The sequence below is a fragment of the Erithacus rubecula genome, assembly GCF_903797595.1.
Source record: "Erithacus rubecula genome assembly, chromosome: 13".
Classification (NCBI taxonomy): domain Eukaryota; kingdom Metazoa; phylum Chordata; class Aves; order Passeriformes; family Muscicapidae; genus Erithacus; species Erithacus rubecula.
The window spans coordinates 2,404,473-2,432,327 of NC_136665.1; the positions used below are offsets into that span (position 1 = coordinate 2,404,473).

At 40.7% G+C, this 27,855-nt stretch overlaps 2 protein-coding genes and 1 long non-coding RNA gene across 3 annotated transcripts in view; 2 read left to right on the forward strand and 1 right to left on the reverse strand.

Moving 5' to 3' along the window:
* The window catches only part of SYN2 (synapsin II), a 149,851-nt gene that overhangs the window by 45,534 nt on the left and 76,462 nt on the right, over window positions 1–27,855 (reverse strand). The window lies entirely within an intron of this gene.
* On the forward strand, window positions 1,056–27,391 carry TIMP4 (TIMP metallopeptidase inhibitor 4). Its single transcript, XM_079316804.1, has 5 exons — window positions 1,056–1,238; window positions 17,942–18,039; window positions 22,257–22,371; window positions 23,024–23,148; window positions 24,428–27,391. Exons 1-5 carry the CDS (start codon window positions 1,085–1,087, stop codon window positions 24,623–24,625), a joined length of 690 nt encoding a protein of 229 aa, XP_079172930.1. The 5' UTR covers window positions 1,056–1,084; the 3' UTR covers window positions 24,626–27,391.
* On the forward strand, window positions 23,159–24,250 carry LOC306807342. Its single transcript, XR_013775699.1, has 3 exons — window positions 23,159–23,486; window positions 23,938–24,020; window positions 24,090–24,250. It is a non-coding gene; the product is annotated as an uncharacterized lncRNA (long non-coding RNA).

A 27,855-nucleotide genomic window follows, 5' to 3' on the forward strand; every position in this document is an offset into this window, starting at 1 on the left:
CACCTAAACCTCAGCCTCAACAAAATACATTTCATGAGCCTGGACTGGAATGGTTCAGGTCATTTTAATGAATTTTCAATTCCTAGGCTTGATTTGGGTGGTGACAAAACACACAATTGTTTAAGCAGCCCTGTCCTGCATGTGAATCCAGAAATGTTCTTTATTACTCTCTAATCAAACCTCAGGTTGCTTCCTCATGAAACATTTTTCCTGTTTAAAAGAGAGTGCCCACAGGTTACACACATCCAGATTGCCACAGCAACCAAAGCTCTGAAGGTGAAAAGGATTTATGAACTCTGCATTTATGTCTGTATTCCACTTCCAACATCAGCCAGGAAACACGGGAACAGATCTGTGCCGAGCAGGACATGCATTAACAAGGAATGCAGGGAGAGAGCTGTGCCTCCAAAACACACCACTGGGATACTTTTCCTTGCTACTCTAAATTAATCTGCAACGAAATAATTTTGTTTAAAACGCCTTTTATTGCGGCTTTTATTGGTAATTCGTTATTCCCTGTAACCAGCGATTGTTGGAGGCTCACAAGCAGAGCATTGAGAGGTTTCCTTTTCATGAATGAAGTTCTGTCCAGCCTGCGAACAGGGACGGCAGTTCAGGAAAATGCCCAGAAGTGCAGGGGAAGATCGGGGGCTGAGCTCAAAACAGGACAGCTTTGTTTACTTGCCCAAAATAGGATCGCAGGGCTGGCTTCTAAATCCCAACTGGACGCAAACTTACTCGGACGAGATAAAACGCTCAGAAAAATCAGCTCCGGACGCGCGTAAAAGCTGTTTTTGTGGAAGCTTTTTGGGCGATTAACATTTCCACAGCCGCGCCGCTTCTTTGGGACGATGTCACCAATAAATGAGCTTTGAACTGCGGGAAGGCGGAGCCGGGGCTCGGCGCCGGGGCCATAAATGCGAGGGTCCGGTGGCAGCCAGGGCGGTCTGGAGGCGGCGAGCAGCGGAGCGCTCCGGGCGAGCGGCGCATCCCGGGGCGAGCGGCGCATCCCTCAGCATCGCATCGCATCGCATCGCATCGCCGGCACACGCGGCTCCACGAAAGCCTTTCCCCCGAGCGGAGCATGATCCGGGAAGGCAGCGGGACCCCCGGGAGCCCCGGGGGCCGAGGGGCAGCGCTGGTGCTGGCGCTGGCGCTGGCGGCGCTGCCCGCGGCCGTGTCCGGCTGCAGCTGCGCGCCCGCGCACCCGCAGCAGCTGCTGTGCGATGCTGCGCTCGGTGAGTGCCGCTCCGCGGGGATTCGGAACCGGGCACGGGGCAAAAACGGGGCACGGGAGCTCTTCTGCACCGCCCCTGCTGCGGGGAAATGCATCCCAGGGGTTGCTCTGCTTCCAGCAGGGTTTGTGGGTATAAATCGCTGGGGTTGCTGCGTTGGAGAGTGGCTTTTTATTTCCTTTTAATCTATTTTTATGGATTTTAAATATTTGATATATCTTATATATTTCATATATATTGTTATATTCTATATATTTTATATATTTCTATATTCTATATAGAAAATATATATTTTATATGGAAAATATAATATATATAATAATAACATGCAATTATATTAAATAGTATATAGTATATACTATATACTATATAGTATATACTATATAGTATACATTATATAGAATAGTATATAGTATATTTTATAATATAAAGTATAAAATATAAGTATATAATATAAAATATATTATATTTTCCCACATTTCTCTACATTTACACATTATATTTTCTAGATTTTATAGTATATATTATGTATAACATTGTATATTCTATTTTCTATATTTCACTACATTTATACGTTATATTTTCTATATTTTATAGTATATATTATATATAATATTATATATTATATTTTTCTATATTTCTCTACATTTTTACATTATCTTTTCTATGTTTTCTATATTTATATTTTTCCACTCTATATATTCTATATTTTTCATATTGTCTATTTTATATACTTATATATTCCATATATTTTATAAAAATAATATCTATTATTAAAATATATAAGTATATAAACTTATTTTATACATTTGTATATTAGGTCCTCAGGGAATATTTGGGCTTTGAAATATCTACTGCTATATATAGCAGTATTTGCTATATATAAAATATTCCATCTGCTATATATACAGTATTCTATCTAAATATGCCTGCAATGTGTAAATTGTTCATACAGGTATTTTTATAGCCCTTCAGAGAAAAAACAAAACACAAACAAAAGGATCACAAAATGTAAGTCTCAAATGCTAACTTGCAGAAACTTTTGAGCTTTGCTCTGCTATTCCATACTTTCTTTAATTTATTCTTGGGGGTCTCTGTCATTTTCTGGAGCAGGAATCTGATAGGCTCTTTCTTTTCTGCAGATAAAGTGGCTCCAGTAACTCTGTGTGAACATAACTCCCAGTGTTGGGACAATTGTGCCTCATGACAGCACCCCAGTTGTCAAACAACTCATAGAAAGAGCCTAAAGACCCCAAAATTAGGCTGCAGGGGGATGAGAAAATGTGACATTTTGAGAAAATGTGTCATTTTGCAGCCTTTTGATTTCATTAGCTCAGGCTAAGGCTGGTTAGCTTCCATGGGGTGTGAAGAGTAAATGTAGAACATGAGTTTCCAAAGTGCCACAGAATTAGCATCTCTATGGGGCAGGCAATACCTTCTGCATACTGATTCATTGCTTTTATGCCCTGACAGAAAATCTTTGTGGCCATGACAAACTCTGAGCCCTGTTTGTGGCCATCAGTTAAATTGGTTTTTAATCTGCCCATGTTCAGCAATCTCTTTCATGGAGGTACCTCCACCAGGCATTACATGCTTGGAGGTGTTTAAGGAGTGAAAGGAAATAAAAGTTGTGCTGCAGCTAAATAGATGTGCATTTAACTGTGCATGAGAAAGTGACAGTTTCTCAATGAACTTCATGTAAAAATTTTCCAAAATTAACAATTTTACAGTATAAAAGAAACTCAAAATGTTTCTTATGGGCCACATTAATTAATATTTTAATTCATAGGGAAGCCATTCTGGTGTTATAGATTGATATTTACTCATTTCTTAGGTGTGTTTTACAAATAGGAACTGTATCATGCTATGTTTTATTCAAATACTGAAGATAGTTTTATGTTACAATGTTTGGACTTGATGCTCAAGCTCTCACTCCTATAAATATTCCTATCTAAGTAAACTTCCTCTTTTGGCTGAGGAATGTTTATGTCAAAGATCCTTTTGTTCACTATTTACACTTTGAAAATACCATTAAAACGGGAGATGGGGGGAATCCTTCCCATCAATAAGTACACACATATTTTTGTGTATACACTTACATGGACACACACACACATACAAAACCTGCTGTGGGCGTTCATGGCTGAAATTCTGCATGTGCTTTGGCCACAATATTTTGTACAAACAGAGTGAAACCCCTTGGAAGGAGCTGGAGAGGAAGCTCCAGGGAGCAGCTTGGCAGAGCAGCTCCCCCAGGCTGGTGCCAGCAGCCTTTGTGCCCAGGAGAGGAGCTGTGCCTGGCAGGAAGGGGCACCCCGGGCTGGAGCCCTGGCCAGGCACTGCTCATCTCCTGGGAACTGGGGCTGTGCCTGCACAGCTGCTCTGGGGACACACCTGTGGACTTGGGGACACTCCTGTGGGCTTGGGGACACTCCTGTGGACTTTGGGACACACCTGTGACTTGGGGACACACCTGTGTCCTCCAGGAACCACCTGGTTCCAAGCCATGTGCTGAGGCTGTTCTGTCCCTGGATACTGATGAGAACCAGGGAAAAGCAGCCTTGAAGCCTTGGGTTTCTCAGGCTGCACAAGGATAATAAATTATAACAATGATTAAACACCTGCAGATGTGAGAGCTGTGTGAGTATCTTGTGATATTTTGCACAAAGCACGATGTCAAAGAGGTGTTGCTTTCTTGGACCAATGAGTTTTTTCTATTCTGTTTTGCACAAACTGCCCTATGTAAGTGCAGTGCTTCTTTAAACAGAGCTCTCTCTCTCTTTTGCTTCTCCATCACACGAGAAACTATGTTTAGGCTCACCTATAGCCTAAAATGCAACACTGTTCCAGCTAATTCTTTAATTATTTAATTCATTAAGTTCATCCTTTGTGGACACAAACACAAACAAGGATTTCCTCGCAGGATTTCCCAGCACATCTTCTGAAAGTAAATATAACCTGGCCCAAAACTCCCCAGTAAAACCAGAATAAAGTCTCCAACTTGCTCATGGAGCTACCAACCATCACATGTCCTTCAGCCACTGTGTAAAGGCAATATTTTTAATTTCCTCCAGCATGACTTTGATGTAGGAGGAGGGATTGAATTGATGTTACCTAAATCTCTAATTGATTGTGTGAAGCCATTCAGCAACAGCATTTTAGAGAGATCCAAGGGAAAACAAGCACAGAAATTAATGAAGTCAGGACAAGCTAAAGTGATTGGTGCTGTGACTCTTTGTCCTTCACTGCCAGGAAGTTTTTGTGGCTCTAAATCCCCCAGAACCTGCAGCACAGAACCTGAGTAAGCTGAGAGAGTTCAGGGGATGTCTGACAGAGCTGGGGTCAGGGAGAGCCCCTGGTCCTGCCTAAAATCAGGGATGGGGGGAGAGGTCTGCAGGTGTTAAAGGCAGGGAAGAACTGTGGGATTTGCCAGGGTAAATCAGGAGTGCTGTGCCAGTCCTGCCTTTTACCTGACCTTGGGTTTGTCCATTTTCTCACAGAGCCTCAGAGATCTGATTTTGTGCAGATTAGAGAATTTTTCACGAGTTTTTCAGCAGTTTTAAGTTTCACTCCAGAGCGAGGGAACTCCTCATTTGTAGAAGTGCCTGGCACCATGAGAGACACACCTTTTATACAAAACCAGAGCTCCATCCCTCTTGTGCTCTTCTAAATGGTGCTGAGGCCCTCCTGAAATGTGCTGAACTCCTCCACCCCCAGCAAACCCCTCTGCTTTCCCAGAGGGCTTTCCCTGGCAATGGAGAGGGTTAATTAAACACAATGTCAATGTTCATTATCAGTGCTGACCACAATGCCCAGGTTTTGTCCTCACAAAAACATGGGAAGGAGGTGTTGAATAACAAATTCAGTAGTTGAGGCCCTGGAGTGCCAAGCCAATACATGAAAACTCTTTGGATAATTGCCTTTTTTTTGGAGAGAAACATGGATGCAATTGAGTTTACCAGATAGTGCCAAGGTAACAGATTTCCCTTTTGCCACTGAATTTGTCATCCTGGCCTCAGTTCTGGAGACAGAAATGGGGGATGGACAGCACTGATTCCTTTCTGAAGTCTGGCACTTTAAATTCATGCTGGTTTTTCCCCTTGGGTTATTTTTTGGACAGTAGGAGAAATATGTAAATATTCCACATTTCTTAGCTGTGTAACAACAGTTCCTTCCAAAATTGGTTATATTCTTTCTGATTTAAACTGTCTTATTATTGCTTTTTCTTAAAAATATATCAAAAAATATATTTTCACTGAACATTAATGACTAACAGGTCTTGAATACTTATATATATATCTAAAATACAGCTTCAGGAAACAGTTCTGCAGCTTTGGAGAAGAGTGGCATATTTCAAAATAGGATGGAAAGTTTACAGCTGGAGCTTGGCAGCATTTTCAGCCCATTAAAATCTCCCAAGATCACCGAGATCAAGCATTGTAAAGATGTGCCAGATGATATATTAAATTTTAATCACATTTAAACATAAGAGTAAAAATTTTCTTTAAATAGTCCAGAATTAAGTTTTCAGAGTCAGCTCTTCTGGGAGATAATCACAACATGCTATTTCTCTATTAGTGAGTTTCTAATGAAAACTTTCATGGCTCAGTGTGCCACGATTTTGCCTCTCTGCCATGTAATATCCAGCTTTGTGCTGGAATGGATTCATTTGTACATTATCAGGTGGGAAGCAATTTTTGCCTGGTGGGAAAAATCAGCTTTGGGGAATGCACTGGAAATGGGGATGGTGCTTCTTCCAAGGGAGGAGAGGGAAGGTGACCAGTGAAATGAAGAGTTTAATTCTATTTAATTCTGTTTATTTCTGTTGTGTTGTACTCCCTGCAGTGAGCAGTGGGACTGGGCAGGTCCAGACTGCTGAGCCCCTCCAGGGGAGCTCTGACACCAAATTTAGCAGTTTGTGCAAATGCCCTTTGTGCATCTGGGGGCACAGTGTCCATCCAAGCAGTGACAACCCCCCAGAATACAGTGGGGTGACAAATCTTGGCTTCTTGTGAAGTTTTCTGTGAATCCTGTTAAAAATCTGGGCTTTTGATGCTGTTGCTTGGCTAGGACAGCTCCTGGCAGGATCCTGGGTCATGGGTGATGTTTGCAGACACCCCCTGACCTGGACTCACAGAATCCTGGAGTTCCTACAGCTTTTTGGACTTCTCCATAGCATGAAAAACTCATTTTTCTTCCTGGCCTGCCAAGCAGAGGCAGATCCCAGTGCTTTGCACCCCCTCCTTCCCCTGGGTGCAAACCAGTGCCAGAAATGCTCATTTCCAGAGCCACTGTCACTGAGCAGGAGGGAACCTGCAGCTGCCATCCCTCAGGGCTCACACACAGGGGTGGGAGCTGAATTCTGCTCCAGGAATTGGGAATTGGACAACGGAAAGGCTCTACTGGGATTGGGCTGCTCCAGTTGTGTCCCAAAAAACAGCCAAAAAACCACCTGGGTGTGGCTCCTGGAGGATTTTTGTGGGGAGACAGCAGTGGTGCCACTGGAGCAGAGAGCTGCCAGTTACATCTCCAGAACCAATGAATCCTCTCAAAACAAGCTAGAATTTTATTAATTTCAAAACTAATCTTGGTAGGTTTATGCAGAGGGGCTGAAAATGAGGCAAATCTCAGCCTTTGCCTCAGCAAGGGGCTGAGAAAAAAAGAATCCCAGTCCTGTGTGTCCTACCAGTGCTCAGGAGACTTGTGTTGGCAGGTAGGAATCATTCACAATCATATTTCCCTATATCCACATTTTTTATGTGACAAATGTTAGGTTCATCAACAAAAATTATTCAAAAATTAACCTATCTTTCATCTATTTTGGCTGTACAGCACCCTGTCAAACTCAGAGAAAAGAGGACCATGTTTCTTCTCTAAGTACAAAACAAATATAAATTAATTTTCCTTACTGCCTTTTATGCATATTAATATATTAACTTATGCATATCAATATTAATTTAACTTTTGTACATATTAATAGCACTTTCAAATAAAACTTTTTCAAAACTGGACAACGTGAATTTTAAGAAGTTTAATTTAGTTTAAAGGAGCTTCTGATGCATTTAGAGAAAAGAAAAAATACCTGGCACCCTGCAAAGACCCATGACTGGTAAAAATGCCCATGGATGGCAAGTCAGGAATAATTGCAGTGCACATAAATTGCTTGGTATCACATCCTGAAACTTCTAAATGCTTTAAAAAATGCAAAAGTCCTGGAAAAGCTGGCTGCTCTGGCTGCAGGAATGCTGTGGTGTCAATCCCTGACTACAATTCTGTGTATTTGTACCTGAATACCCAGTGAAAAACCTCAATATTCCCATTTAATGAATTCCTGGAATGCTGCTGTGGGAGTGGCACTGAGTGCTTCCTTTCACAGCTAAATAGTGAAAATAAATTTAACTAAAATATCAATGAAACAGCTTCCTAGGATGGAGCCTGAACTTCCTGATTGGGAATAGGAAGAAGAAGACCTGGATAAGAACTACAAAAACCCTACATCTACTTGGGGGTTTAGGACAGGAGCAAACACTTTGAAAACTTAAAAAATCCATGGAAAGTTTGTTTCCTAACTCACTTTTCAGTGCTGGATTCAAGACTTGAACCCCACTGCCAATCTCATGCAGTCTAAGAAATGATTCCCAGCATTCTGTGGATGAGTGCTCTTCAGAGCTCTGCATTTCAGCAGGAAAATGGGGCTCAGTCTGGGGGAGCCCAGCTCTCCTTCCCTCTGGATTTTCATGGCAGTGTTCCCAACTCTTCAAAGTCGTGGCTGTAAAATGAGGTGGCATCACAAAATTGAACAACAGGATGGGATTTTAAGGAGCCAAATCCACTGAGCACAACATTCCTGTCAATTAGAACAGAGCTGAAAACTGTATCATAATTTAGCTTTAGTGAAAAAAAAACCAAAACAAACCCCAGAGCTGGCTATTGGGTAATAAAATGAAATTTCAGATTAATTCTACTGGTTGCTTTAGAAGTAACTCAGTCACACCAACTTGTTGCTGAGTGTGCTCTAGATTCAGAAGAAAACTAAAAAACTGAGTTACTTTTATTTAAAATCATTCCTTGTAATTCTGGGAAACTAAACCCCATCATTTCAAACACACAGTGAGTGGAGAAACAAAACTCAAGCTTAGAAACAAAGATTAAATAATATAAAACAGAGCCCATGAAAGGCTGCCAAACTCTTAATCCTATTAATGTGCCAACTTTAATCCCAAAGTTTCTCATTAAAAACTATTCTGGCAATGTGGGGTTCCTTCCTTCCTCCCTGAGGAAGGGCTGTGGCCCCATGAGTGGGAATCCACAATAACATCATGGATGTTCTTCTACAGCTTTGGGAGCATAAAGAGAGTCTTATTCTCCAGCTGAAATGGGGCAGATGTTGATTACCAGGCAAATGATGTGGTATCTGAGGCTTGTGAAGCAGAGAGAAATGTTTCTGGTAACACGAGGAGCAGCTGTGAAAATAAAGCTGACCTTGAACAACATCAGGAAATCAGGGTAGTTTTGAGGTGATATTTAAGTTACAAGAATCCCATATTTCTGTTAAAAATACATCCATCTCTTCTATTTGAAAGTTTATAGAAATGAGATTCTAAAACCTCACTCTCATAAGATTAATATATTCTTCTAATTAAAAACAAAAACCACAAAAAACCCCAACATAATCTTCCATTTTAACAAGGAAGCCAAACCTGATCAACTCCTGTCTTCAACACGAGGAATTTTTGCATCCTGAGCCAAAAACACAGGGATGCACAAAATCCTGACCTACCTGAGAGTCCTAATGAGCAGAAATCTTGGTCTTCCACACCCTGAAAGCCTGAACTGGAAATGCAGTTTGGATGCAGACTAGAACAGGTCTCTCTTAATAAAAACCTGCAGAGTTACCAAATTCTGCAAAGCATTTACACTGAGAAACCATGCAGTGCAAATTAGTCTCCTTATCACAAGGCAATTAATAAAAAGTCCTTGGTATCTGCTTTATCAGCTTTGAAAGTATCCATGGGGCTTTCAGTCTTCGAAAAATTAAAAAAACTCTGTGGAGTTTTAGTCCAAGTCACGAATTTCACTGTAAGGCTTTGATTTCTCAGTTACAGATAGGTTTGTTATCTCACCACCCTTATCTTCTCATGCAACTGGAATCATCAGCAAGACTAAGAAATGCTCTTCTAGACATTGCTTTCCATAGAATAAAGGGAAAATCCTGTTAAAGTTACAGGAAATTCTTCAACAAGCTCTGTGCTTACAAATCCAAAACACTTCTGTTCAAATAGTTCAGAAAACTCCACAATTTTTCTTTCTCATGATTTTAGGAACTGTGCTTCAACTGATTACTGTGCTGATGGTTTAGTTATTTTACACCTGACTGTAAGCATTTATTGATGGAATATCAGGAAACAAGAATACAAAGCAGGAAAATTTATATCCCAACTAGCAGGAACATCTTTTGAACTAAAGATTCCCCAACTTTTGATCTGGGAATTGTGGAGCAAGAGTAACAGTGCAGATTTACAGATAAGAAATCCATCCTGCAAACCTAGAGATGAAGATTTTTTTTTCACTCTTACTCAGTTTTGGGCCAGCTTTGCTCATTCTGTTTGTATCTAGGACTGAAATCATCCCACAGCCCCAAACATCTGAGTTGAGTTATAGTTTGGAAATGAAGCTACTGTTTGCTGCTCTGTCCTGTTGAAAGATTAATTGATAGATGAGCCATTGCTAAAAATATTTGTTCTTTTCCAGCTGTTTAAAGATCATTCAAAGAGTATTCAACACTGACTTGTTCTCTAAAGAGAAATAAAAATGTAGGGTTTCCACTCCTGAAAGAATCAGGGTGAAGTAGCACCTCAGCAGATCCTGAAGTAAACATCTCTCTCTCTCTCCTGAAGTGTGAAACCATTCAAAGCTGTGCAATAATTCTGAAAATTCTGAAATAATAATTCTGAAATCAACACTGCAAAAGAAGAGTTGCAGTCTCCTGGATGTTGAAAGCCTCATGTGTGGGACACCTGCACTCCAAGGCTGTGACAGGAGCCACTGGAGAATTTTCCCAGAATTTTTCTTGGGGTTGTAAGTTTTATCCATCCCATCCCCAACCTGGCAGTACCATCAATAATTTGGCAGCACTCTTGTGGAAATTTAGGAGTCACTTTTGAACCTCCCACAAACACTGTCTGAACCTTTCTGACACACATCAGTCTTCACCCAGTGCCCAGATTCCATTTCCAGCCTACCCCTGCCCCAACACTGGGAATCTTCTGTACAGGAATTTAAAAGTGGATATTTGGAACTATTTCCAGAGGTGGTGATGGTGGCCAGCAAGTTTTGCTTAAAAAAACCAAAAATCAGCAAAGCCAATTGGAGGTAAAACATGGACACCCATGGCAGAGGTGGTCTGGAACTGACTGGAAGCATCCCAGTAAATTCCTAACAACCAGATTCTGAAATATCCAATTAAATAGGAATTGATTTGCAAAAGTGAGAGTTGCCTGAGTTTAACTCAGGCTACTTATTATCCATGAAGATAAGGATTCACATTCCACCAGGTTGTAAAGCAAATACCTGAAGCAGTGAAAAGCTTTTGCAAACAGAGAGTAAAACCTTTTCTCTCAAAACATGTGAGACAGAGTTCCAGCCCTAGCAGATCTTCTTTTTTGGACTCAGAGTAGAGAAAAATGAAGGCAATTATAACTGGGAAAAGGACAAAAAAATATTGGCATTTACATGAGAGTGCAGTTGGCAAATCCTCCAGCATGAGCAGATAAACCCAGAATATTTGCTGTGCAGGGACTTGCTTTGAAAAGGTCTTAAATGTTTAGGTTAAAGGCAATTTGTTGAGCCATAAAATCACCCAGGGGGCACTGGCAGGGATGGTTGCTCAGGCAGAAATGGTCCCTGCTCCCAGGGATGTATGGAATACACACAGACATTCCCAGAGATTTCAAATGACTGACTTGGCACCACTGCCACTCCTCATGGAAGCCAACATGTGCAAATCAAATACTGAAACACTAAGAAAACAAAACCTTAGTTATCCCCAGAATTATCTCTAAAATAATCTGCTTTTAAAATATCAGTGTGTATGTAAAGGTACACATGGGGTATTAAATTAATTCTTTTCAAACATTATTTTGTGTCAATCAGTCAATAACTTTTGCCTCTTTTTGGTAGCCTTAGTCACACCTGTGAGCTTCAGTCTGTGTTACCAATGCTTCTTTCTTCCTCTCATATGCATTCTGAGAAATCACAGTATTTTCTGTATACATGAGTATTTAAGCAAGTTCATTTGTTCTTTTCAGTGGTGGGAATCAAAGCTTTACCATAAGCAAACATGGCAAGTAAATCTCTGCCACCACTGAACAATCCAGAATGTTTAATTTTAAAAAGGCAGGGAAAGGGAGAGTGGCAATGCTGGACAGATGGGATGGTTGTTGTAATTATGGAGGAAGATTTTACAACCTCTTGTACATTTTAGAGGTTTTGTGAGCAATATAAATCAGCAGCCAACAGACCATGTTTAATTTAGAATTCTATCCAAGATATCTATTCTACCTTTTCCATCTTGTGCAGTGTTGCTTTAAGAAGGTTCAGTGATTTTGGTCTGTTGTGACAAATTCTGTGCAGATTCCTTTTCTTTTCTGAGGTTGATTATTCATTCTCCTTGCCTGCTGACTCTGCTCCCTCTCTGCAAGAAAAGTTGAGTGTCTCAGATGTCTAACTCCCTGTCTAAAGGATATTTTTGTCATATCTGTGTACTCCTGAAACCAAAGTGTTCCAGGCTGTTCTTGGGTTCCTTGGCAGCTCTGATAGAATTCCTTGCCATTATTCTCCCCCAGGATACCAAGAATGGACAATAATATATTGGGTTCAGCTCTGTGCCCTCCAGGCACCAAGTTCAATGAGACAATGTGGTCACACCCTCTCTCCAGAGATTTTCTTGGACTCCTTGCATTATTTAACCATAACTGGCCTTTAGGTGACTGCAGTAGATGTGGTTCTGCTCATAAAATTTAAGTTATTTTTCTTTCTGGTTGCTCACATTTAAACTCTTGGCCAGGTCCAGGTGCCTGGCTTCAAGTGGAGGCAAATCTGAGCTGCAGGGGAGTTTGCTGGCCAGGCTGCACACAGACTTTGCTCTCCCCATGAATTCCAGTCCCCTTCTGGGATTTCCAGCTCTGTCTCTGAGCCCTCTGAAGTCATTCACCACCCAAACCAAAGATGGGCACTGCTGAAAATCTCATTATCACACTTGTCCTCAGTCTGCTCTTCCAGAATACAAATTTTAGCACTTGTGGTGACAGGGTGTTAATAAAAACCCTTCTTTCTTAATCCCACAGCAAGCCCCTGAAGGAAACCATCAGCCCTTTGGTTGAGAAAATTTGTTAATGGAAAACTCATGGCTAAGTTTTATTCTGACTAGAGCAAAACCTGTGCCACAACCAGCACTGCACTGGGGTATTTCTAAGCACTTTATTCCAACATTCAAATGAAAATAGTCAGTATTACACCATTGATTAGCTTATGCAGTTCTGGAAGATTATATTATATGAGTGTAAAATAAATTAGGATATAGAAAATAGGAAATTAGAAAGTTATGCAGTTATTTCAATGAGAGTTCTTAAAAACAGACAGGTACATCTTTATCAGGTGATGTAAAATTGTAAGAATTGCCCCAGGTGAACTGAGAATGGATTTCTATTTTGCTGCAGCCATCTAAGAAAGCAGAATAAAGGAAACACAACACACCTGGAAGTAACCCCAGGGACAGGGACAGGGACAGGAGCACGTGGCCTGCAGATCCCAGAGCCACTTCACCTCTTCCTTGCTTTACTCTAGTATTTTAATGCTCAAAATTCTATTCTATTATTCTCCTATTCTACTTTATTTTTCTTTCCAAAACTTGACCTTTATAGCTCCAAACCCCTCATGTGGACCCTTCTGCACATTCTTTTGACAAATTCTTTCAATGCACAAACCCAAGACAGAGCCAATGTCACATTCCAACCATGTTTGAGTAACTTGGAATCAGAACTGCACTAGTGCAGGAAAGGGAAAATGGAACAGAGTTATTGGGACTCCTTTGGATGTGTAAAACAGTGTTGGATCTCACAAAAGTATTGCAATGAGGCAAAATAATCTCTCAATAACTTCTTTTGAGAAAAAAAAAGTCTATATATATATATTTTTGAGAAAATGAAAACCTTCTTCTCCCTCACTCCCAAAAACCATCACTCTTGGGCAAGATGATTTTTTGAACTGAATTTGCGTAAATTCAAGGTCTCTGTGACTGGGGCGCCAGCACTTGTCACTGTGGCATTTTCCTTTTACCAAAATTCTGGGTGGGGTCTTCTAGGAATTTGCGACATTTATGGAACAAGTTTTAAGCTCCTGTACCCCAAAGAGGGAGAAAGTTCAGATAGATAGAAAATAGATAAATGATAGAAGTTTGAGTTAATCTTCCAGCAGAAGTGTGGGCAGGAACAGCTGCAGATTGTAAGTGAAAGTGATTTCATTTTGGTGAAAGGAGAGACTTTTATAGAGAGAAGTTAACTTGAATATAAGGTCCTTCAAAATGATGCACATCCCTATTCTGTGTCCATAGCTCTGCTACATTTCATACTGCTCACTCTGATTGATGTGATGTTTCAGAATAAACACTTTTTGGAGGTTTTTAATCAATATTTAGGATGCCATCCTCAGTCCAACCATGGAACAGCCACACACTTTCACTTAGGTCTCTTTATTCCTTGTCCCTCCAAGAGGAACATCTAAGAACAGCTTGAGACATGAAAGAGACAGGTGGAAAGAACTGTTTAAATATTACTCTTTATATTCTTGGTAATTAAACTAAAGGGCTAAATTGAGGCTTTAAAATATAAGAGAAAAAAAAAAAGCTTCATGAGTCTTGATGATAACTTTGTAGTAGCTTACATCTTTTCCTGTCAACATAGTTTTTGAAGTCTCATTTCAAGGTTTTTCTAGCAAAGCTGATTGTGATTATAAACTTGTGAGATAGGAACTAAAAATTCCTGATTTCTTGAGAGGAAGACTGCTTAGAAGAGGTGGAGATCACATTTCTATTCACAAAGCTAGGATGTAGCTTGTAAAAAACCTGAAGGGAGCTGGAGACACAACTGAAACACAGATGCTTCCTCAATATACCTATATCTATTTATCTATTTATCTATTTTCCTATTTAAAGCAAGAATGTACATAAGGATTTATATAAAATATATAATTTCTCGTTCTTATATCCAGCAGTATCTTAAATATCTTCCTAGATAATTATTTTTCACTATGCAGTTGCTGATACTTAACAGAGAGTGGAGGAAAAAACCTTATTTGTTCATCACTTTTTTACCTTCTCCTTTACCTCCTGCTTCTTAGGATTATAAAGTTTATCTGGGGAGTAAACTCCAGCTTGCTTTCCTTTTTTGAAGGAGTAGTAAAATTGATTATTTTAGCTGAGTAAAGTTGTCTGTCTTCAAACACTTGGACTGTGAAAAGTAGCCTGAGGATAATCTCACCTCTTGTTTAAGTACAGTAATAATATATAAAATATTAAATACTGTAGTGCAAAATTATTTAATAGTATTTAATAATATCAACTTGTAACAATGAGAGTAATTTTTCATTCAACAGTTTTCTCTCAGTTATTGCCTTAGAGACAACTCAGAGTATTAAAAGGACATCACTTTAAGGGAATATATGAATTTCAGTGGGCAAAGTACAAGGATTTGGTTTATCCAGATTCCATCCATATCTCTGCCTTGGAATGGGCGCTGCTCAGTTCTTTTGTCTTCTCTCCTTTCATATTTCATTGTTTTTGTCACTGTGGTGAAGTAAAATCAATCTCATGGCAGAGAATTTCCTCAGAGTGGGGAGATGCACCTGTAATAAAAGTAGCTCCTTATGATCACAAAAATGTCTATCACACAAGGTGGTGGTACAGTTTATTTACAGGTGTTAATTAGTGAAGCTAATTGCAGAGAGAAATCCCCCAGGTTTGGGAAAGATGCTGTTAATGCCTCACTTTCTGCCCTTATTGCATACAAAGACTTTTGTATTCTACCAACCCTGACACTTTTCTCCTGAGTGTATCAACACAAATATATCAAATGACAAACTAACTTTCACACAGTTAAAATGGTCTTCTACTGGTTTACAGTATTACTCAGGAAAGAAGAGTAAATATATTCTTAACACCTTTCTAATCCTGAGTGCCTGGGCTGAGCACTGTCCTCCTATACCTCAAATTCTTTTCCTTTCATTCAGTCACCTGAGACAGCTGCAAAGAGAGGATAAAAAAAATGACATTTTATCAAAGTTGAGTCCTCAGAAAAGCTCCATCCTCCTACTGAATTGTTAAGGTCTGTATTGTCAGTGCAGGACGAATCCGAGCCATTCGGAATTACTGGCACTGGAATGTGAAATCTCTGCCTACATATTCCATGGATGCAAATTCCTCATAAGGAAGCAATAAGAGCTGAAATGACATTATTCCTGAACAAGCAGAGGCTGTTCTCCCTGGCACAGAGAGGCCAAGGCAGCCGTGGAACACTTGGAGCCATGTCCTGAGAGAAGTGCAGAGTCGGAGCAATCCTGAGCCCCCCGAACCGCCAGCGAGAGAGGGAGATGCCCAGGAATGCTCCAGGAAGTGCTTGTGGTTAAAAACAGGAGCAACCACATGAATCAGAGGTTGGAGGAGACAGCTAGACGACACTGATGGCAAAAAAATATCAATGCACAGAAAATAGGAATGAAAAGAAACCCAAGGAGAATTAAAAGGCGCCAAATGATCTCTGTGCGTTTGAATCTGGTAAAACCCAAATAGCTAAAAGTTTAGACAATTAAACTTTCTTACTGTTAAAAAAAAATCTCTCAATTTGTCCTCTTTTGCCATCTGGAAGCTTTCTCTCAAAGAAACAAATGAAAGATGCACAACACAAAAATACTTCTCATTTTCTTCTGCACACCCAGTAAAAGTTCTCTTCACAACAAACCCCAGGACGTTACACTTTCAGCCTTGCACAACTCCATGGAGACCCCTGGAGCTATCAGGGATTATCTACAACCTTCCTCTCATGTGCTAGCAAGTAGAATTTCATAAAAATATGGAAATGCACAACGTTTCAACATTAAACATGTGGGGAAAGTAGTTTTAATTATCCCACACTGGGTAGGCAGGAAAAAATTCCCTGCATATAAACCATGTTATGGTACTGAGAAAATAATGTTTTCTCAACACTTCCCTTCAGAATTGAAGAATTGAATAGACTCTTTAATGAGAAATCCCTTTTTTCTTTTTTTTCTTTTTTTTTTTTTTTTTTTTTTTTTTTTTTTTTTTTTTTTTTTTTTCCGGGAGTAATGATGCAAAGGAGAGCATCTCAAAACAAAACAACACCATCCTAATTTGTCCCTGCCAGCAGGGAAGAGCACACAGAACCCACAACACTTTTCCCCTGGAAGGAGATCAGAGCACTGCAGACACTTAGTTAATTTGTGGGATTGCTCACATCTGCAGATGATTAAAGAGATGCTGCCACTTTCCACGTGAAATGAGGAATTTGCTGCTCCTACTTAAAAGAACTCTTTTCTCCCAAGAAGTCTGAAATGCTCCTCAAGAAGGGTTTAATGGCTCAGAAGGAGGGAGAATCCTGCTGGAGCTTGGAAGGCATCTCCAGCACGTTGATTATTCCATGCAGTTTGCTCAGCTAATTAGTGAGGAAATGGAAATTGCCCAGGCTTGGGTGGGACTGACTCTACCTGGTTGCATTTCAGGCTGGGTTTCCTATTCCTTTTCTTTAGCTGTGATGTTAAATATGATAAAAATGAGGTCAGTCTAGTAAAAAAAAAAATGGATTTTTGAGGGAGAACACATGGTTTTGATGTCACAAAACTTTCCTGTGCTCTGGCTTTGCCAGTGTCTCTCCACAAGCACAGACTGTTCTAACCCAGGAGCTGACCATCCAGAATGGAGCAAAAATGGGGCTCTCACTAATTTTGGGGGAATAAAATCCTCAGGGGAATTTTGGCCATGCACCATATTCTTAGAACTACTGGTGTATTTTAAACATCACACACAAGAGCCTCAAACAGAGAGGGAAAGAACCAATTTCTTCTCTCATAAAATCTCCTACTCTCCTTGATTAGAGAACAGGAAATAAATTAAGTACCTCCAAACAGGAAGTAATTGATTTCTACAGGTTAACACAACTAATGGCATGCTCTGCCAAGCCTCAGAAAAGTGAAATAAGATTATTTCATGCATGAAATCCATGCTTTCATCTTGCCTAGCACAGGCTTTCAGGGGCTTATTTCGAGTCTATTTATTTGATCAACAATTCTGTCATCAGCAGGAGTATCCCTTTCCTCTGCTCACTGATTATAATGATGGGTATTTTGTCAAATTTTATGGGATTCAAGTCTTCCAGAGATTTTGATGGACATTTTTTGTCAAAACTGAGTGGCAATGTCAATCAAGTTTCCAGATTCTTGGGAATTCAGCTTTACATCACAGACAGCCCACTTACTTTTGTTTTCAGGAGCTCAGCTGGTGTTCTTAAAATCCACTTGTAGCTGAAGTGTCAAAACAATGCTAAAATCTATCAATACCATTTTCATTTTTTTTGCTTGCAAAGTTGGGCATCTGCTCATTTGCATTTAAATCTCTCTTTTTCTCTCTCTGTCTCTTCCAGTGATCCGAGCAAAAATATCCAGTGAAAAGGTGGTTCCTGCCAGTGATGATCCCCTTGATACCCACAAAATGATCCGGTATGAAATCAAACAAATAAAGGTACATGGAACCACTCAGCTTTTTTGAAGTTCAATGCTGATAACCTCTGCATTTTTCAGCCCAAAATAATTCAGCCCAAAATGCTGGGAAAGTTGGAAAAGGCTCCAGCTGCCCTCACAGTTAGACCCAGATGACCTACACAGAATAAATCACAGGAGGGATTAAAAAAGGGGAAAGGAAGAAAAAAATTCAGAAGGTTTTTGCTATGTAATGATATTTTGTAATGAAAAATGCTGTTATTCATAATTTTGAAGAATGTGCTTCATTCTGTGAATGGTGTCAGCACATGTGATTTTGGAGGATTCCTCATCACCTGTGCTCTGATGGTGTGGCAGCTCTGCATGACCCAAACTTTCCAAGGAGAGGGGAGCACCTCCAGCTGGGAGAGCAAACCCTTTGTTCATTGTCAGCAGGGATATTTTCAGAGCCAGGAGTCCTTCCCTCATATTCACATTAAAAAAAATCCATTTGTATGAATGTTGCTGGGGAAGCAAACACCCAAAGACACGGATTTAGAGCCTCACAGGGATTTCCCCACCCTTTGTTCAGCTCCAATAAGGAGATATATTCATTAATATATAAATTTATATAAATTTAAAAAGACATGTCTTGAGCCTATTGAAGTCACCATCAAACTCTCACTGAAGTTAAAATGATCATGATTTGCCTTTTTCTGGGAGTTAAATAATCTCTCTAAATTCAAATGTGTGAGTGTGCACAAGTGAGGTGGGTTGCTTGGTTTTCAAAGTAATTCCAAGCTCTCATTTTTCACTGGATATTATTTTATAATTTTTGCACTTTTGAATTTACTGGGAACAATTCAGAAGATCATTATGTATGGCTACATGCTTTCAAAAATAATGCAACCCCTCAATTGCATCCACTGACCAAATCCCCTCACAGGAGTTTAAGCAGGAAGAATCTTTGGTAAACAAGAATATCTCAAAGTATTCACCAGGATGTTTATCACACATGGCTTCTGCTAAGGTTTTACAGCAATTTCAACAAGCCAGTCTCTTCCTTGCTAAAACAAGCCCCAAAGCTCGTCACCATCTGCCACTTTCTGTCTTCTTAAATATTAAGGATATATTCAAATGTTTCTTTACAGAAATAAGTACATCAATGCCAGAGAATTCCGTTTCCTCCCACTGGCACTTTAATGTTCTGCTGCTACTCTGCAGCACTTCAGGTACTTCATAGAAATGCAAATCATCTTATGCCTCAGCACAACCAGGAAGAATGAGAGGTTTAATCTGAGTGATTCTTTTCAGCCTGTAATCCCATTCTTTAGCACACTGAAATCTCTGAAATATGTTTGTGTACTGAAACTGCTTTGGAGTTTTCACTTTGGAGTTAAAGTGTTTCTTTAATTCTACTCAGGTTCAGAGGGCAAGGCAGCCAGGCCTGGACAAAGCAGAGATTTGGTTTTTAATAAAAGGTGCTTTACATCATCACACACAGGTTTAGATTAACAACAGAGGGGTTGTGATAGCCCCAACCCCTCAGATCCTCCCTTCTGACCAGAGAGAGCTCAGGACCAAACCTTCCCCTGCCCCAGGACCCTGCTCCAGGGACAGAGGGATTTGGGGAAGGGAAGGGTTTGGGTTGGAAAACAGGAGCTCTGTGGGGTCACCTGTGCTACCAGTGTGGCACCAAAATAAACCCAGCAGGGCAAGTGTGTCTGAAAAACCCCACAGGAGTGACAGAGAGGGTTCCTGGGACACCCAGAGAACACAACTGGGGTAAAAATTGAACATGCTGAACCATGGTTCAGTTTGCTGAGGACAGAGCAGCAGCTTGATCACACCATGTCTCACCTGGGGTGACAGCATTTTAAAGAATTTAACTCCACAGTGCCTGTAAAGAATGAGGACATTCTCTGCTCACCATTCCCACCTTCTCCCAAGTGCTGCTGCTGCTTTCTCCTGGTGCAGCCCCACAAGCTGCAGGGTCCCTGGGATGTCCCTGGGATGTCCCTGGGATGTCCCTGAGCTCAGGGCTCTGGCTAATCCATGACCACAGGACAAGAATTTGCTTTACACAACACAGCCAGAAGAACAGACTCTGCAATCATCTCTTTTCAGCTACAAAATATGTCAAAAATTATCCCCAAAACTCACCAAAATTAGCACCTCAGTGTGGGTTTTGGGGAGGGCTTTTAGACCACTCAGATATTCACATTTTCCTCATCAATTCTCCCCTCTTGAAAAGGGAACACAGAACCCTTGTGGGTTTATATTTGGCTGTAACATTCAGCACAATGCTGCTGTTTCTCTGCTCTATTCTCTCAGGGTTGTTGAGCTGCTCCATTAATGGGATGGCTTAAATTCTGTTTCTCTCATTTTAAATCCAGTTCATTAGGCTTAGCATTAAAACGTTGCTATTCTAGACAGAAATAGGAGATATCATTTTGATACTCATTTTCAGAAATAAAAAAAATAACAGTGGAGCTATTCATTTTGTAGGGATGGGTTGGCATGTCAAGAAGCCATAAATGTTTTCAGTTGCTGTTGTGTTCTTGCAACATTTACAGCATTATATTAAAGAGAGAAGATGATAGAGTGATTTATATATAACTGAATATTTCTTTATAATATTTTTGGTTGTCACACTTATTCTAAAATCTTAAAGCAAAGCCGTGTGCTGGTGCTGGTTCCACCCCCCAGGTGGACAGGGTCAGTGTCCATACAGATTTTAGTAGCAGATTCTCTTCTCTCTGTCCCCCAAATCCTCCCCCTATTTTCCTATTTCAGTGAAGTCCCACCAGGAGCTCAGGTGAACATGGACAATGCATCAGTGCAGACCTAAATCCCACCACCTTATCCCTCTCCATGCTTTTAGGAGTGGGGAGAATATGACTGAGAAGATTAAATAAGATATACTGAGTTAAACACAAGATTATAATCTTCAGAAATGACTGCAACAATTATATAGGTCAAAACCAGAGATAAGCCAGTAATTTAAATAAAAACCCAACCGAGCAACCTTAAAAACCTGCAAGAAAACCAACACTAAACTGATGTGAGAATTAACTGAATCTCCATCATGTGTTGCTATGGGGATTTAGGGGTTTTACAGCTAACTCAGAGGTGAGATCAGGGGCTGGGACATCCATGGAACAGCTGGTCCCTGCCATTCCCTGCAGGTTTCTGCAGGTGGAGAGAGCTTGAGGCAAAGCACACTCAGAGCTCATCTGGTGGCTCTGTACCACACACCTTTTCCTCATCACTTTGGAGATTTTCTGTGATTCCCACTGCTGCTCTCAGGCTGCCAGTTTGTTCTGTGTTCTGCTCTGGCTGGCCCTGTTTGTTTTTTCCCCCTGAGCATTCTAAATCCCAGCTAATATTTTTGGATCAGCCACCCTGTGACAACAACGTTGGCTTTTCTCCCCTCTCCATAAACAAATCTTCAGAAAAACCAGCGTGTTGCAGAGCATCTTCTAGTTTAAATCTCCTGGGAGGGAGCACAAACACAGCTGTGAGCTGCTGCCATTGTGCCCAGCTGCCAGCACGTGGCATGATGTCACCGTGCTGGTGGTGGCACCTTCTGCTCCCTCCTCGCTGTGCTGGGACACAGCTGAGCCTGTTCTCATCTTCCAGTGCCTCATTCTGGGTTTCTTTTTGGGGTTGGAGCTGCTGGTGAAGGGGCAGCCAGCCTGAAGAGTGCTGTGATCCCAAATCTCTCCATTTTGGGGTGTAAATCCTAAGGGCTGGATCACATTTTTCCAGTGGTTATTTGAGAATTTGGGATGTGGAAAAGTGCTTTGCTTTAGTGACCAAACATGAAAACAATGCTCAGGAAATGCTCAGTGTCCCAGGAGATCCCAACAACTGCAGTGATAACATTCCCCATAGGAACACCCTGAGAAATATTTGCATTTTGGTCGAGGTGAATGCTGTCCCTGCATTGCCCCTTGAATGGAAGGTGCCAGCAGAATATAATTTGAAGAGAAAGTTTTAACAATCCATTAAATCCACTAAAAAAAGCATGTTTTAAAAGCTATAATTTTAAAAATTAAGACCTACTTCATTTCCTCCTAAAACTCTTGGATGTATTTCATTAAGTGTAGAGAGAAGTTTTTGGTGTTTTCTCACATTAATTCAGACTTTGGAGCCCTCTTTAAAGAGTTTCACCCTGTATCTCTTCCAGCTCTTGTTTGCAGCTCTTTTTTCATGCTTGTTTTCCACTACTGACTTTCTGTTTCTGATCTTTTTCAGATGTTTAAAGGATTTGAGAAGCTCAAGGATGTCCAGTATGTCTACACCCCTTTTGATTCATCACTCTGTGGAGTGAAACTAGAAGCCAACAACAAAAAACAGTATCTTCTAACAGGTAAAATGGAGCAAAATCAATGTTCCTGAAAATTCAGAAGAGGCTGCTTAGAGTGAATTGGCTAAAATATGCTAAAAATGAATGAATTTATGCACTAAATACAAACACAATGGGATGTAAACATTGTGTGCAGCTGTAATTTTAGTGTGATCTTGTGTTTTCACCCTTCCTCCAGCAATCTTAGAGCATTTCAAAGGAAGTGAAGGTCAATAATGATGTAATCAGTAAATAGAAGGATTTTTTATTCAGTATTTGCCATTATTATTTGATTAAAAGCAACAGCACTGATTTTCCCAGGAATGCAAAGGTGCATCATGAGAAAACACTCATGTGTGTCTGCAGGTCTGGGGTTCCAAGTAAATACAGATTTTTCTAGACAGTCCTAAAATTAAGTTTATCTGCATTTGCATCCACCCCTTGCTGGCAGATTATCAACACCATTAGAAAAAAATCCTTCTTCAATCTTTTACATCCACACAGCATGCAATTAGGAGAATGTTCTCTCTGTTATAATTAAATTAATAAAAAAAAAAAAAATTTAAATTACGGCCAATTTAGTGCAATTAGCTAAAAACTCAAGGTATTCTTACACTTCTGAAAAAAAAAACCCCACTTTTAATGCTTTGTTTTTTTTGTGTTTTCCATGCTGCAGGGCAAATTTTAAGTGATGGCAAAGTGCTGATCCACTTGTGCAACTACATTGAGCCATGGGATGATTTATCCTTGTCTCAGAAGAAGAGCCTGAACCAGAGGTACCAGATGGGCTGTGGCTGCAAGGTGAGTGCAGGGCAGAAATATGTAAATAAACACCATTTATTTGTGTTTTTTGAGAATAAACCCCAGTTCAGAGGAAGCTGCAAGATGAATGCAGAGCAGATAAATGTAAATACACAGAGTTTATTTGTAATTTTGACACTGAGCCCTGCCCAGAGGATGCTGCAGTGTGAGTGCAGAGCAGATAAATTATTATTTGCACAGTTTATTTTGAATTTTGAGAATAAACCTCATTCAGAAGGAAGCTGCAAGGTGAGTGCAGAGCAGAGCAATGCCTGTCACCTTGCACACCATTTATTTGTAATTTTGAGAATAAACCCCACTCAAAAGGAAGCTGCCAGGTGAGCACAGTGCAGATAAATGCTTATTTGACAATGTATTTGTAATTTTGAGACTGAGCCCTGCCCAGAGAATGCTACAAGGTGAGCACAGTGCAGATAAATGCTTATTTGTAATTTTGAGACTGAGCCTTTGCAGAGGATACTGCAAGGTAAGCACAGAGCAGATAAATGTAAATGAATAGAGTTTATTTGTAATTTTGAGACTGGGCCCTGCGCAGAGGATGCTACAAGGTGAGCACAGTGCAGATAAATGCTTATTTGTGATTTTGAGTCTGAGCCCTGCCCAGAGGATGCTGCAGAATGAGCGCAGAGCAGATAAATGTTTATTTTACAATGTATTTTTAATTTTGAGAATAAACCCCATTCATAAGGGAGCTGCAAGGTGAGCACAGTGCAGATAAATGCTTATTTGTAATTTTGAGACTGAGCCCTGCCCAGATGATGCTGCAAGGTGAGTGCAGAGCAGATAAATACTTATTTGCACAGTTTATTTGAGATTTTGAGACTAAGGGCCATTCAGAAGGAAGCTGCAAGGTGAGCACAGTGCAGATAAATGCTTATTTGTGGTTTTGAGCCTGAGCCCTGTGCAGAGGATGCTTTAAGGTAAGCACAGAGCAGATAAATGTAAATACACAGAGTTTATTTGTAATTTTGAGACTGAGCCCTGTGCAGAGGATGCTACAGGGTGAGGACAGTGCAGATAAATGCTTATTTGTGATTTTGAGCCTGAGCCCTGCCCAGAGGATGCTGCAGGGCGAGCGCAGAGCAGACACATGTAGATACACACAGTTAATTTGTGATTCTGAGCCTGAGCCCAGCGCAGAGGATGCTACAAGGTGAGCGCAGAGCAGATAACAATAATAAAATAAATATTTGCGGTTCCGAGCCTGAGCCCCGCGCAGAGGATGCCGCAGGGCGCTGAAGGTGCTCTCTGCCCCCAGATCACCACCTGCTACTCGGTGCCCTGCTCCATCTCGGCGCCCAACGAGTGCCTGTGGACGGACTGGCTGCTGGAGCGGCGGCTCTACGGGCACCAGGCGCGGCACTACGCCTGCATCCAGCGCAGCGACGGCACCTGCAGCTGGTACCGGGGGGGGCCGCCCCCCGAGAAGGACTTCATCGACATCAGCGAGCCCTGAGCGCCGCCTGCTCCCGAAGCCGCGGCCGGGCTGCCAGCGCCGCGCCCGCCGCTCTCCGGCAGCGCCGTCCCGGGGCCGGCGCCGAGCGGGACGAGGGACGCACCCGCCGCGCCCCTGCGGGCTCCCTTCCTTTCTTATGAATGTACAAGAGCAAAAGAGTTGACAGAATTTTGCCCCCCTGTTTGATAACCTGCAAAACCTCCCCCCCCCCCCCCCCCCCCCCCCCCCCGTGTTTTATTCCCGATGAACTACGGAATGTTTTATAGAACTTTTTTTTTTTTTTTTTTTCTGTATGGAAGTCTTGGATACAAAAGGGTTGTTGTACAGTGTATATGTAAAATATTATAACAATGTGCTATTAAAAGAAAAAGATTCGCAAATGTTTTCTCATCTGTTGAAACGAGTTGAACATTTCTGTGATTAAAACAATCTGTGCTCCACATTTTGTTTGTTCCTTATGTCACAGCTTCCTTCAGCCACAGAGCTGTAACTTCCACTGATAATTAAATGAAGAAACAGCCTTGATAATCAAAACCCCCTCCCCAAGTCAGCATCCTTATGGACTAACCACACATTTTTAATCCATCAGTTCAGGCATTGATCCGTGGATTTAAGCATTCCATGGAACAAATTCCAAGCCCAAATGATGCCAGGCTAGAACTGCAAACACCATGTCCATCCTCAGGGCAGCTGCAGCCCTAAACACCTCCCCAAATATTTCTACCCAGCACTGTTCAAAAACTCATGTGCAAATACATGCAATATATATTGCATAACTTGCACTGCAATGATTTCAGGAAGTTCAGATATTTGGCCCCATTTAATAGAATTTAATTGTTTTTATTCATGGACACTCACCAAACTCTGTCAGTGAATTTGGCTACTTGTGAACTCAAACTGGAGAAGGGGCTACAACACATTTTGTCTGTAACATTTTTAGTGTCTTAACTTTCCTGAATTGATGACTGGAGTTAGTAACTAATCCCTCACACACATATTTAAGTTTATAGAAGTAATTCAATTCGCAGTGGTAAAACTTTGGGAAGTGTCAATGCCAAAGTTCAGCCTATTTGTGCCCCAGAAAAAATGGGAAAGCCCTCAGGCAGGATGGGAGCCTCCAGTAGCTGCCCTTTCTACATGTTTCACTATCTAAAGGACAGGTTTGGATATGCTCTCCTGAGAAAAACAGATTTACTTTTCCTGTGACTAAGTTTATACGTTTCCAGTGAAATGCAAATGGTGCAAGGCCAACAGGAAAATGTCTTTATTCCTTTGAGGAATACACGTCCCATAATATATAAAAGCCAATGTTTCACTTTTGATTTACTACAACTCAGTCTGGCTCTTTCAATCTACAGCTCTAAATTAAAACCATATCTATGTGCTGCCAAATGTAAAGCTCAACTTGTTTTCTGCTTTACTCAAGACAAACCAAAAATTTCCTAACACTAACAATTTGGACCATAGACTTACATAAATGAAACAAAAATAATAAAAAGCTACATTTCTTCCTAAAATGAACTTATATTGCAGTGATAGTATTGGCAGAGCTATTTACTGACAGTGCTATGCATTTATATTACTCATTTTCAGAAAGATTCAAAGCCAGGCCTTGTTTCCTTGTGTCAGATCAAACTATTCCTAGAGAAGCTCACAGAGCTTAATAAGCACAAAGATTAATATTCAGTGGTTAATATTAAATGATTAATATTCAATGGTTAATATTCAATGGTTAATATTCAGTACCAGTCCTGTAACATTTATCTCCAAATGCATTTTGATGGGATGGTGCCTTTTGGATAATACTCTACAGCAAACAGATGTTTTCTGCTTTTTAACTTACCAGAGCTCTGCTCCCATTTCATTTTTGCAGTAATTAGAACTCAACTCACCCAGCCCAGACTGCCTTCGCTGTGCACCTTGCACAAAGAAATGCTTTCTCTGATATTTATGGACAGCTGTAATACAAATTGTATCCCACAAGTAGTTTAAAAAACATTTTCTATTTGTCCTGCTATAAAATATCCCATGTGAGGTGTTTCACAATTAAGGTCTGTCTACTTTGATTTCTGGCTGAGCAGAAATCTGCCCAAACTTTCCACAATGGATGGTACAAAGATTTATTTCTTTTCCCCCTCATATCAATAAATGTGGCAAGAAAAGCTTTATGAAAATAGAATGAGATTTTGTTTTCCCTGAGGAAGATTCTCAAAAGGCTTGACTATGATGTGGCATTCTGAATGTTATTTTAATATCAGGATTTTTACTGTAGTGGCATTGATATCTTATCAACAGCAGGCTCTTTTTACAATGTTTTCTTTTTACTTCTTGAAACTGTGTTTGTGTTATGTGAGAGGGTAGAGCAGAAATACAGCCTGGCACAACATTTGACTTTAATTTGAATTAATCATGACTTTTGATAAGGGTAGGGAAAAGAAGAGAGAAGGGAGACTGTACAGGTGAACAGGGGGAAAAATCACCACCTGGAATATTGCTGGTGTTTCCTCAACATTACAATTCAGTTTGAATTAAATTGTTCAGCAATTAAAAAGTTGAAAAAGCCATGTTGTTTTTGCTACAGAGGGAGCAGAAGAGGTGGGATTGCAGTGAAATCAAGGGAACTAATTACTGAGGGAAAGGCTGTAGATATGACTCAACCAGCAATGAGTTCAAAAGCCTCACAGCGTTTTTTGTAATCAGCCTGGGATGAATGTTTCTGTTTCAAAAAGTGTTTCATTAAAGCAGCTCCATTTTTACACAAAAGAATAGCATCTTTGTTTATTTACCTTGTGCTGCCTAAAGCCTGGGCACAGATGGTCAGAGGGGATGAAAGGAGCACCCCTGGCACCCTCAGTGCCTAGAGATTTGGGGCTTTTTCCCTCTCCCCATGTCCCCCCTGGGCTGGTTTGCACTGGAGGGGGGGACAGCTCCAGGCTTTCGTTGAGAGAACAAAAAGGGAAGGAGAAAAAGCAAGAGAAACATGAAAAGAAAAATTTAAGCTGTAATTGTCAAATTCTGCATCAACAAATGCAGACGAGGCCAGCAGCTGATAAAGTGCTGAAAACCCAAAACTAAATAACAATTTAGGATTCCAGTGCAGCATCAGAAAACTCTGATTTCCAGATCATCTTACAGCCCACTCCAGAAACTCAAACAAAATGTTGTCTTGTACCACACTGCCTGATTATTTCCCAAACCACAAAGTTCCAGAACCTTTCTTCAAGAGGAAT